This window comes from Alosa alosa, chromosome 9 (genome assembly GCF_017589495.1).
Source record: "Alosa alosa isolate M-15738 ecotype Scorff River chromosome 9, AALO_Geno_1.1, whole genome shotgun sequence".
Classification (NCBI taxonomy): Eukaryota; Metazoa; Chordata; class Actinopteri; order Clupeiformes; family Clupeidae; genus Alosa; species Alosa alosa.
In genome coordinates, this window is record NC_063197.1 from 30,952,815 (window position 1) to 30,965,314 (window position 12,500).

The following is a 12,500-nucleotide window of genomic DNA, read 5'->3' on the forward strand; positions in this document are numbered from 1 at the left end:
AGAGAAAGAGAGAGAAGAGAGAAGAAAAAGCAAATGTGAGCCAAAGCACATGAAAGAAGCACGAGCTCCAGCTGGAGACTCCGCTTGAAGTGAAATCTTAGAAGAAACATTCAGAAAGGGACGAAAATAAACCTAAACATCTAACTCACAAGATATGAACCTAAACATCTAACTCACAAGATATGAACCTAAACATCTAACTCACAAGATATGAACCTAAACATCGAACTCAAAAGATATGAACCTAAACATCCAACTCACAAGATATGAACCTAAACATCGAACTCAAAAGATATGAACCTAAACATCGAACTCAAAAGATATGAACTTCATATCCAACTCAAAAGATATGAACCTAAACATCGAACTCAAAAGATATGAACCTAAACATCCAACTCAAAAGATATGAACCTAAACATCCAACTCAAAAGATATGAACCTAAACATCCAACTCAAAAGATATGAACATCATATCAAACTCAAAAGATATGAACTTCATATCAAAGTCAAAAGGCTGAAATATGAACTTCACATCCAACTCTTCAGCATCAAACATTGCCCAACTCCGAAGTGTAAGCCTCGCTGGCCAGAGGACCCTGGGGTCGTCCGACCGAATGTCGGAGCAAAGAGAATCCTGATGGGTTCCATGTGCACAACGCAGAGCCACAGTTTGGACTTTGGTGACCTCTCAAATCTCCCCTACAATGACACAGCTCAGGAGTCCATCACACTAAAACACTAACACACACACTCCCCCTCCTCTCCGTCTCTCACACACACTCTCCCTCTCTGAAACGCGGGGGTAGACAGAGACCCAGTCACACACACCAATCCCTCTCAGCTTTCAAGCTTTCATGTTGAATCACAATATTTTAGGGTTTATGTAAAGGTCACTAAAAATATTTCGACTTAAGTGTGTGTGGTGTGTGTGTGTGTGTGTGTGTGTGTGTGTGTGTGTGTGTGTGTGTGTGTGTGTGTGTGTGTGTGTGTGTGTGTGTTATTGTCTGCCAGTCATCAGTGGACATAATGTCCCTCAGTACATTTCAAAACAACTTTGCCCTTCGACCCCCAACTGAAAAGTCTTTGCCAAACTTCCACCCACATCATCTGCTGCTGTACTTCGTGCATATTAAAACACACACACACACACACTCCTCCATGGGAGGTTGCTGATGGCCTATCCCTGTCTTTTTCAGCACAAATGAGTCAAATGAGATCTTCAGCAGACGGTCCTTCACTGCTCAGCTAGGCTTCAGATATCACACACACACACACACACACACACACACACACACACACACACAGACAGTCTAGATGCACTAGTTCTCCAAAGAACCGCTAAGATTCACAGAACTCTCAGAACAGCTCAGAGGAACAGGAAGAAGAACCGGAGGGAGGTACTCACAGAACAGCGCCACCTGTGTGTGACGGGAGGTGGTGACAGAACCGCAGCGGGCGAGGCAAGTGTAGTTGCCCTCCTGGGCGATACTGTCCAGCCTTAGGCTCAGCTCAGAGCGTGGACTGTTGGCGCTGTCCCTCGTCGCCCCCTCGACCCCCGACGATGGGGTCGCCCAGGACAGCTGAGGATGGGGGCACCCGGACGCCTCACAGACCAAGGACAGGGCGGAGCCAATCTCCGTGGTGACCACACCCACTGGGAGGAGCTCCAGCTGCAGAGGGTGAGCTAACAGGCAGAACAGGAAGCCCAAGGTCATTCTTCAAGGTCACACATGGAGGTCAATCCTCAAGGTCACCCCTAACCATTTTTTTTTTTTTGCAAAACCCATCTTCTAGGTCTAGACAATGTTGGTTGCCGACCCGGTTCGAGCCCCGACCAGTGGGCCGCGGCTGAAGTGCCCTTGAGCAAGGCACCTAACCCCTCACTGCTCCCCGAGCGCCGCTGTTGTAGCAGGCAGCTCACTGCGCCGGGTTTAGTGTGTGCTTCACCTCACTGTGTGTTCACTGTGTGCTGTTTGTGTTTCACTAATTCACCGATTGGGTTAAATGCAGAGACCAAATTTCCCTCACAGGATCAAAAAAGTATATATACTTGGGAAATTAATATTACTGTTTGTAACGTTTTTCTTGTTTGAGGAAGCAGAAGTGGTTTAGGTGTTTATAGTTTGTTGAATTGTACAAGATAGAAGATTCTAAACATAACACAGTTTACTCAGTTTACTAGATGTGGAATCATTTGCAGCATAGCTGAGACTCACAAAGGCTACAAGTCTAAAACCTTGCATAGCTGTTCGCCAAGCTCCGCCTACGTCCATGAAGGTAGCCCTGTCCACTCTTTAGGATGAGTCAGTGATTGGCTAAGCCTGGGGCTGTTATATAAGTATGCAACCTGTGTAACGTTCCCAAGAGTGCTTCCTACACCTCCTCCCTCTCTAACTTACAAACATTTCATTACATTTTGTAATCTTGCCTGTATAGAACTAAATGGCAGATCAGGTCTGAAATGAGTCATGAGCACAGATAACCTGATCAGGTCTAAAATGAGTTTGACTGCTTGAATTTAGCATAGGGTGTGTGTGTGTGTGTGTGTGTGTGTGCGTGTGTGTGTGTGTGTGTGTGTGTGTGTGTGTGTGTGTGTGTGTGTGTGTGCGTGTGTGTGCGTGTGTGTGTGAGTCTGACCTGTGATGGTGAGCTGGGTGCTGTCGGGGGTGTGTGTGTGTGTGTGTGTGTGTGTGTGTGTGTGTGTGTGTGTGTGTGTCTGACCTGTGACGGTGAGCTGGGTGCTGTCGGGGTGTGTGTGTGTGTGTGTGTGTGTGTCTGACCTGTGACGGTGAGCTGGGTGCTGTCGGTGTGTGTGTGTGTGTGTGTGTGTGTGTGTGTGTGTCTGACCTGTGACGGTGAGCTGGGTGCTGTTGGTGTGTGTATGTGTATATGTGTGTGTGTGTGTGTGTGTGTCTGACCTGTGACGGTGAGCTGGGTGCTGTTGGTGTGTGTGCCGTATCGGTTTAACGCCTCGCAGTGGTAGCGTCCAGCCTGGTCCAGCTTGATGTCATCCAGAGTGATGTCGACCTCACTGCCCACAGCAGACCGCAGCTCCTTCTCTCCGTGCAGCAGACGGACCTTCCCCACGGGAACACTGAGCGTGCGGCAGGAGAGCGTCACCGACTCCCCCTCCCTGATGGGGTGTGGGGGGCTCAGCGTCAGGCTCGTGTTCCTGGGGGGGCCTGGGGAGAGGACAATCATGTTGAGTGTGTGAGAGAGAGAGGGAAGCTATGGAGAAAGGCATACACACACACACACACATACATACACACACACACACGCACGCACACACACACACACACACACAGATGGGGAAAGGTATGTGAGAGGTAAGTTGATGTGGAGTGGTCCTGTGTGTGTAGCAGTGGCGATGTGCGAGAGGTCATGCCGTGTGTCAGCCAGTTCTCAGCCAAGTCTCGACAAGTCCCAGCAGAGTACTCACCCTGGACGCTGACGTTGAGGCAGGCGTGGCTTTCACCCAGGGTGTTGCTGGCCACGCACTGGTACTGACCGGCGTGGGCGTGGGTTGCCGTGGCGACAACGAGCTCCTGCCCGCCCTCAAGCTCCGCCCACTGACTGGACAGCCGCTGGATACGCCACCGTAGCTGGGGGCGGGGCCTCCCCTCCGCGGAGCACCTGAGGGAGAGTGTGTCCCCCACCTGCACCTCAGCCGCCCCTGACACCTGCACCTCACCTGGACCGTCTGCAGAGCGCACAACACACAGCAGTCAGGACCAGGACAGCTAAACTACAGATCCCAGCAGCCTCAGCTTACTACAGTCAGGACCAGGACAGCTAAACTACAGATCCCAGCAGCCTCAGCTTACTACACAGTTAACAGCATCTATATATAATCGGATATAATCGAATTATTGTCATAGGGCCCAAATTATCTAGCAGCAAGAGTCTGTGAGGTCTGTAGACACTGTAGCCACTGGCAGTGCTTTAAGACTGCACGGCATGTGTTTTCAGAAGTAAGACGTAAGGAAAGTAGACTCACAGAGCACAGACAGGGTCACTGAAGTCTGGATGACGCTCTTTTCACCGCCCCACATGCGATGCCACGCTCTGCAGGTGATGTTGCGGCCTTCGTCCGCGTGCGTAGGGGTGAGGGGGAAACTGGACACCAGCGTGTTCCCGGTGCCCTCCACTGGATCAGACGCGGTTTTCCCATCCGTCAGCCACTCCATCTCCGTCTCCTGCCCCGGGTACACACCACTCACGTTACACGTCAGTGTGGCAGGCTCGCCCAGGACCAGACGCTCGTGGCCCGTGATCACCGGGACTTCAGGAAACTCTGCGGAACACGAGGACGCACATTAGGGTTTGCTTATGGGGATGGACGTTAGATAACGGTTCGCAGTGGCGATTATTCATTACAGAGCAGCACTAGGGGAAGTGACCAGGTTTCTGAGTCTGCTCAGTACCACAGGCTCTAATGAGCTAATCAGAAATGCATTAAGTAGGTGTAGGCTGCGGTATTTTGTAAGCTACTGTAGGCCTATATTAAATACTGAGTTGCCTGTGGCTGTTAAGAGGAGTCCCACTTACCGTATACCTTGACTGTGATTTCACCCTGTTTCCACTGTTCCCCGCCGCATTTAGCTTTGCATACCAGGCGATTCTCGTCATTTCTTTTCACGTTTTTGTAGGTAATAACCGACTCAGAGCCGAGAGTTTCGATGGACGCGGCAATCGGTTTATCCTCAAGAGCTCCCCAGGTGATGTCGGGAGTCTGCGCGCAGCCCGTCACGTTACAGACCACCCTTTCTTGGTCCCCGACTCTGAAAAAACCTTTTCTTGGAGACACTATGACCACAAACGACAGCACTGAAAAGAAATTAAAGCACGGTTTAATTCAGATACATAAAAATGAATTAAGGTTTGTTTTTTTTGGGCTACATGATATAGTCAAATTAGGAAGAAGCCTATTTTGACGTATCTTTGCCCCATGCACAATTGACTGGTCAGCATAATTAAATTAAATTAAATTAAATTATAATTGTATTGAAGTATAAATCCATTTCAAGCAATCTTTACAATATAGGCTAAATTAACCCCCTCGGGAGAGTATAAAGCGTACATTTAGCCTATATCTTACCAGTTGGTGAGAACAATACAATCCAAAAGAGAGCTGAAGCCATTGTGGGGGATGATCGATATTCAGAGTTTGCCTCGGACTGTTGGACTTCAAGTCAGTTTCTAACAGCTTGTTCTACGCTGCTGCGCTTATTTATAAGCCCAGGGCTTTTGGGGAGATAACGCAGGGCGAGAACACAATGACTCACACCCCCGTACAACACCAAATATGCCTCAGAAATTTCCCCAGTGAGGAACAATCCCAAAAGGGCAAAAAGGCGCCCCCTGCTGTTTTTTTGTTGTTGTTGTTTTAAAGTACTGAGGAGCTTTCTTTCTCCCTGCGCGGAGAGATATGACATTGCTGGGTTGTTTTTTTTAACTCTGTGCAGAAACAGAACTCATGGCTCATGCCACCACGCCTGTCACGTCACGAAAGCACGCGTGTGTTTGGCATTAGTACACAAACCATGCTCACATGTTAAAACAGACAGAGTGCTTACCTGGCATGTGTATGTGTAGTGCCACACTAGATATGAAGGCTTGTGTGTGTGTGTGTGTCTGTCTGTCTGGGGGGGTGGGGGGCATTTGCACCGTCATCTTTCATTGCAAGCATGAGCCATGTTAGGAGAGACAGGTCAGAGGCCCTGGAAGGAGAAAGCAAGGGAGAGATGGATAGAGTGAGAGAAAGGGTGGAGGGAGAGAAGCGATGGAGGAAGAGAAGGAATGGAGATAGAGAAGGGACATTTTAACCTTCTTCTATTGACCCAATTTTAACTTTCTCCCACAAGGTGATGGACACTCTCTCTCAGTAAGGTCCATATGCTCTCTCTCTCTCTCTCTCTCTCTCTCTCTCTCTCTCTCTCTCTCTCTCCCCCAGTAGGGTTGAGTCGTAAGGAGCTGCTGGTTCATGCTTACAATGAAAGATGAACACACACAGACACACATATAAACAAGTCTTCATGTCTAGTGTGGTGCTACTGTTTGTTGGTGTGTGGACATGCACATTCAAGCGCAGGTCTATCTGTGTTCTAATGTCCATGTGAGTATGCCCCTGTGTTCTAATGCCCCTGTGTTCTAATGCCCCTGCGAGTATGCCCCTGTGTTCTAATGCCCCTGTGAGTATGCCCCTGTGTTCTAATGCCCCGGTGGGTATGCCCCTGTGTTCTAATGCCCCGGTGGGTATACCCCTGTGTTCTAATGCCTCTCCTGGTCTCACACTCTCTCCGCTACAGCCGTCCACCTCCACCTCCACCTCCTGACCTCATTCCACTATTGGTGTTCTTACTTTCCCTTTCGGCCGCCATTGTTCCCTACAATACCACGTCCAGCCTGTCTTCAAACAGAGAGACTGCGGGGCCACCAGGGGTCAACTTTCCCCTGGAGCTCAGCCGAGGAAGGGCGTATCGTCTCGGAAATCAAATCGGCTGCCCCCCATGTAATCCATTATAGCCACGTCCACACCAAAATAATGTTCCACCAATATTCCTTTTCTTTCTTCCGCAGAACCTCCGGTCTTACACGTATGTCTGAAAGCCCTCTGTGTGTTTTTGTGAGTGTGTGTTGGGGGTGCAAGATGGTCTACTTGATAGGTAAAATTGAATTACATTACGACTAGGGCTGTCAAAATAACTGATTAATTTCGATTAATTAATTTGAGAAAAAATAACTGATTAAAAAAATTAGTGCAGATGAATTGATTCCGTATGACCTTTACCCCCGAGCCGTTCTAGTCAGTAAAAATTAGAAGAAAACGTGCTGCCTGGATCATTGATTGGAACATTTACTTTTAAAAAACGGCCTGATGGTGTTGATAAAAATAAAGTGTTGAAAATAAAGTCCTCTGCAATGTCTGCAGCAAGGAATTTACATATTACCGGAGTTCATCAACTCTATAGTCGCACATCAATGCAAAGAAATAAGTGTTGACATTGAGGGGAGTGTTAATTTATTTTCACTGTGTCCCCTAGGTTATATCTGTGGCCTGAAATGCCTTGTATGTGAAAAAAAAACTTCTTCCCGAAGCACTTTATTTTGAATTTATTTGAATTTGAAGCACTTTGAATTAATTTCCTCAGCATATTAGGTCATATCATAGATTATTATGGCAATTATTTGAACAGTGAAAATAATAATAAAAGTTTTTGAACTTTAATGTCACTAATGCTGATTATTCAATGATTCATTTGAATTTAAATATTTAAAATACTTTCAGAACAAAAATTATATATGCGATTTTAGAATTTAGATTAATTAATCACTGTGTTCTAATGCCTCGGTGGGTATGGCCCTGTGTTCTAATGCCCCTGTGTTCTAATTCCCCGGTGGGTATGCCCCTGTGTTCTAATGCCTCGGTGGGTATGCCCCTGTGTTGTAATGCCCCTGTGTTCTAATTCCCCGGTGGGTATGCCCCTGTGTTCTAATGCCCCGGTGGGTATGCCCCTGTGTTCTAATGCCCCGGTGGGTATACCCCTGTGTTCTAATGCCTCTCCTGGTCTCACACTCTCTCCGCTACAGCCGTCCACCTCCACCTCCACCTCCTGACCTCATTCCACTATTGGTGTTCTTACTTTCCCTTTCGGCCGCCATTGTTCCCTACAATACCACGCGTCAGCGCTCTCGTCTTCAAACAGAGAGACTGTGGGGCCACCAGGGGTCAACTTTCCCCTGGAGCTCAGCCGAGGAAGGGCGTATCGTCTCGGAAATCAAATCGGCTGCCCCCCATGTAATCCATTATAGCCACGTCCACACCAAAATAATGTTCCACCAATATTCCTTTTCTTTCTTCCGCAGAACCTCCGGTCTTACACGTATGTCTGAAAGCCCTCTGTGTGTTTTTGTGAGTGTGTGTTGGGGGTGCAAGATGGTCTACTTGATAGGTAAAATTGAATTACATTACGACTAGGGCTGTCAAAATAACTGATTAATTTCGATTAATTAATTTGAGAAAAAAATAACTGATTAAAAAAAATTAGTGCAGATGAATTGATTCCATTATGACCTTTACCCCGAGCCGTTCTAGTCAGTAAAAATTAGAAGAAAAACGTGCTGCCTGGATCATTGATTGGAACATTTACTTTTAAAAACGGGCCTGATGGTGTTGATAAAAATAAAGTGTTGAAAATAAAGTCCTCTGCAATGTCTGCAGCAAGGAATTTACATATTACCGAGTTCATCAACTCTATAGTTAAGCACATCAATGCAAAGAAATAAGTGTTGACATTGAGGGGAGTGTTAATTTATTTTCATTGTGTCCCCTAGGTTATATCTGTGGCCTGAAATGCCTTGTATGTGAAAAAAAACTTCTTCCTGAAGCACTTTATTTTGAATTTATTTGAATTTGAAGCACTTTGAATTAATTTCCCTCAGCATATTAGGGTCATATCATAGATTATTATGGCAATTATTTGAACAGTGAAAATAATAATAAAAGTTTTTGAACTTTAATGTCACTAATGCTGATTATTCAATGATTCATTTGAATTTAAATATTTAAAATACTTTCAGAACAAAAATTATATATGCGATTTTAGAATTTAAATTAATTAATCACTGAGTATGTAATTAATTAGATTAATTTTGTAATCGATTGACAGCCCTAATTACGACATGTAATCTAGTCTGATTATAGTTACTTGGTTTTTCAATCTGATTACGTAATCTAGATTACTTGTAATCAGTTACTACCCAACCTCGCTTTGGTGTCTGCTAAATGAATACATTTAATGAATAAATGTTATCCAATGCAAATAATATTGGAGTGGTAAAGGCAATGTATGGACTGAGAAGGCTACTTCTACATACAGTATTACTGCGAATAATAAGCAAAAGACATTTTATTTAAAAACATGTTTTTAAAAATACATAATAAATGCAACTAGCAGACCGCCACATAAAATTACATTGTGCCATGTACTCAAAGCTTCAGATATACAAAGAACACCATAAAATCAGCCCATACAAAATACTGTTAAAAATCAGTTTTCAGTACACAAAGTAAGCCTATGAGCATTTTCACCAGCAGTCAATTTACTACCATCAAAAGTGCCACACAGATCTGATCAGATAAATTGTCTTATCGTATTGTTTTATCCTTGTTCAGTTCATGTCTCCCAGGAAGGCCCGTCGGCTGTTTTGCCGGGGCAGAATGTGAGAGATTGTGCTGATATTGATCGGCTCGATTCCTACCACCGACCCCCTCCAGAAGTCCCACCTCATCACGGAGCGCAGAGATTTCCTGAATTCCTCGTTTTTCCAGGTGTACAGAAACGGATTGGTGACGAAGAGCGTGCAGAACACAACCCAGAGCGGTGTCCAGAGCGCGGCGGGCACCTGCACGAAGAGCCGCGCCACGAGCGCCCACAGCATGGGCTCAGTGGTGACGACGAACACGAAGCACACCGCGAGCATATACAGCCCCAGGCGCTTGTCCTTGCGCGGGAAAGAGTATGGGAGATTGTTCACAATTTGGAAATTTAAGATGCTGACCCGTTTCACGCTGATTTGAACCCTTCTAAATATTTTGAAATAACAGTAAAGTACGATCGCCGTTTGTGCCGTTACTGTGCAGGCCAGCGTGGCGCACGCAAAAGAGTTGGCCAGGACAGATGTCCCGGCGATGGAGGATGCTGAGGCAGAATGAGTGCTGGCGCATCCTTCCGTAGGATAACCAGATGTTGTGAGCCAGGGCACGAGACATCCCACGGATATGAGCCACGAACCGCTTATCATCCACTCCGTGTTTCGTCTCTGATAGAGCGACTGGTATGTAGCGGGCACTTTGGTGATGAGCACATACCTGTTGACGGCGATGAGCGAGTGCGAGAGTAGTGACACGGTGATGCCCAGAAACAGCAGGGCTTCTTTGAACGCCTGATACCCCGGACTTAGCGAGCTCCCAGTCGACAGTATCACCGCTTCGTGAGGCATCCAGAACGCACACACCAACAAGTTGGCCACGCAGCCGTTCACAATGAAGGCATTGCTAGCGGTGCGGAGCTTCTTGAAGGTCATGACCAGGTAAACGACCATCAGATTAAGCACGGCACCCGCCACGCCCATGAACGTGTAGAGAGTGGCGAGGCAGAGGCGTGAACCGCGTGCCATGGTGCATTCGACCAGTTGCTCCGACTCGTTGGCCATGACTGTCCGTGTTGTCTGTGGGGAGAATCAGACGCGATAAGTTCACGCATCATCTGTTCTGGCGCAGCCCAGGTAGCCCGTGAGTCCGCGGGAGAGGATGGCGCGGGACTGAACAGCACTCGCGAGCTGCCTCTACCACTGCAGCTACCTTCACTGATACTGCCGTGGAGACAACAGCGCAGCTCCAGCGCACTGCGCGAGCAGATAAAGTGGTCGAGATAAACTAGCCTCCGTGATTCACGAGCGCATCATGAATTATTCAGATATCAACAAACGGTGGAGCCGCGCGGACAAATCATCAGCTGCATCAAAGCCCAGAGACCCATTAAAGCGCACGGCCACGCGTGCCATTAACGGCTGCAATGGTTAACCAGCCTGTCTCGTTCTGCATCTGGCTCATCTTCATCGTCATCGTCATCATCATCATCATCATCATCTTGATTTCCATTAAATTCTATTCATTGTTGGTTACCACTGAGGGTACATGATTATTCTATCACATTTTCTATGCAGTGAAAAAAATAAAATAACTGCACTTATATTTTTTTTTTCCAAAGAAACCAATTTCCCAGTGATAGCGCGTGCAACCTTCAGCTTGGAGACACCTTCCAGACACGGGGCGCGTGGCCTCACGCTAATCCTCTAATCAGGAGCGATCTGATGCCAACTGGCGTTACAACGGACACGAGCTCATTGTAGTGGGAGAGCTTTTAGCGCCGCCTCACGGGGCAACATGAAAGGGCAGAGCATGACCCGAGAGGAGGCCTGATGCCGTCGCGTGCGTGCGCGAGGACAGTGTTGCCGCGCTGAGCGGCAGATCTGGAGAGACTGATTGCAATGTAAGGGAGCTCTACAGTTCTTTAACTTTAACCACAAACCGACCCGGAGGTAGGCCAGACAGGAGTATTCAAATAGATCTGACTGCATGGTGTGTGTGTGTGTGTGTGCATCTCAGACAGGCCTAAGAGTTTGCAGCTCTCAGTTTAAGCACCATGGTACTTTCTGTCAGAAGCTGTGGAAAGCTCTTCTCTTATCAGGGGTCCGGACTCATGGAGTGGAAGTGAGCCAAAAACTGCTGCACTGAGAGACAGCCAGTGTGGCGGGTGTGTGTGTGTGTGCTGAAGAACTGCGTGTGTGACACTGTGTCTGTGTGTATCTCTCACTCCCAACTACCCTGCTGTCTCTGTTTTTAGCCTGTTCAGTGAAGCTGTGTGTGTGTGTGTGTGTGTGTGTGTGTGTGTAACTGTGTCTTTAGTCTATTGTCTCTCTCCAGCCTCGCAAACCTCTTTGTGAGTGTGTGTGTGCGCGTATCTGCGCGTCTCAGCCATTAGCCGTTTCCGTCTCTACGTATGTGCGCAACACCTCTGTGTGTCTCCAGTTATCTTCTATTTTCGTCAGGAAATAGAAAAGAAGTTCTGGACACGTCCAGGTTTGTTCAAAATTAGTTGTTTTTTATTGTGATCCTTCCATCTGTGATGAGTACAGTGCAAAACAAATATATTTAACATATTTCAGATATTTATTTCCATAACAGTCATCTGCTCACAAGCTCCTGGGTTTACATATGCTCCTGAAAAGCCAAATACTGATCTAGAGCAACACAGTTAGACTTCTTTTCATCCATACGGCTGGGAAAAATATATACCTCAAACAGTATTTTACAGCTATTCTCTGTATATTCCAAAGAGGTAGAATACTTCAGTCAGAAAGAGTCCCCGGTCTAAACATGTGAACAGAAAAGCAAAGCAAAACAAAACGAAACAAACAAACGGACGTGGATGCAGCGGGGAATGTGGAGGGTCATCATGACAGGAGGCTGCTGTCGCCATGGTTTCTGTCGTCGTGTCTTCCTCTTTCAGACACAGTGTCGTGTGCTGCTGAGCCTTGTGTGTGTGTGTGATGGTTTGGAGGGACATGAAAGGGAGTTAAGGTGTGTGTGTGTGTGGGGGTCAAATGCTTCTTGATTTTACCCTTGATTTTACACAATCCACTTTTAGGCACCAATGACACTATGTTTACATCATCATCATCATTATCATCATCATCATACAAAAAAAAAAAAACTCAAAACACATCAACAATAACAACGGCACAAGATGGCAACTGGACTAGTTCTGCTGCTGTTTTGTCTAGGACCAGTCTGCCATTCACAGGAATCTGCTCACACACACACCGGATTTTAGTCAGATATAGACACACACAAACACAGCGTTATAACAGTCTCTGTCCTGCTTGTGCATTCACGTCTTTAAATGAGAAAATAAAAGTAGTGTTGGTCATCA

The 12,500-nt window shown here is 46.7% G+C and overlaps 2 protein-coding genes across 2 annotated transcripts in view; both read right to left on the reverse strand.

The window, feature by feature from the left end:
- Positions 1-5,307, reverse strand: part of vcam1b (vascular cell adhesion molecule 1b) — a 10,220-nt gene extending 4,913 nt beyond the window's left edge. The window contains exons 1-6 of the mRNA XM_048253527.1: positions 5,102-5,307; positions 4,552-4,830; positions 4,001-4,297; positions 3,443-3,703; positions 2,919-3,182; positions 1,406-1,684 (exon numbers count right to left, since the gene is read on the reverse strand). Coding sequence (XP_048109484.1) covers positions 1,406-1,684; positions 2,919-3,182; positions 3,443-3,703; positions 4,001-4,297; positions 4,552-4,830; positions 5,102-5,144 — 1,423 coding nt within the window. The 5' untranslated portion in view covers positions 5,145-5,307. The remainder of the gene's footprint in view (positions 1-1,405; positions 1,685-2,918; positions 3,183-3,442; positions 3,704-4,000; positions 4,298-4,551; positions 4,831-5,101) is intronic.
- A 3,603-nt stretch (positions 5,308-8,910) lies between these two features.
- Positions 8,911-10,570, reverse strand: gpr88 (G protein-coupled receptor 88). The gene has a single exon (XM_048253094.1). The coding sequence runs from the start codon at positions 10,216-10,218 to the stop codon at positions 9,175-9,177; it is 1,044 nt and encodes a 347-aa protein (XP_048109051.1). The 5' UTR covers positions 10,219-10,570; the 3' UTR covers positions 8,911-9,174.
- Positions 10,571-12,500: the final 1,930 nt, after the last annotated feature.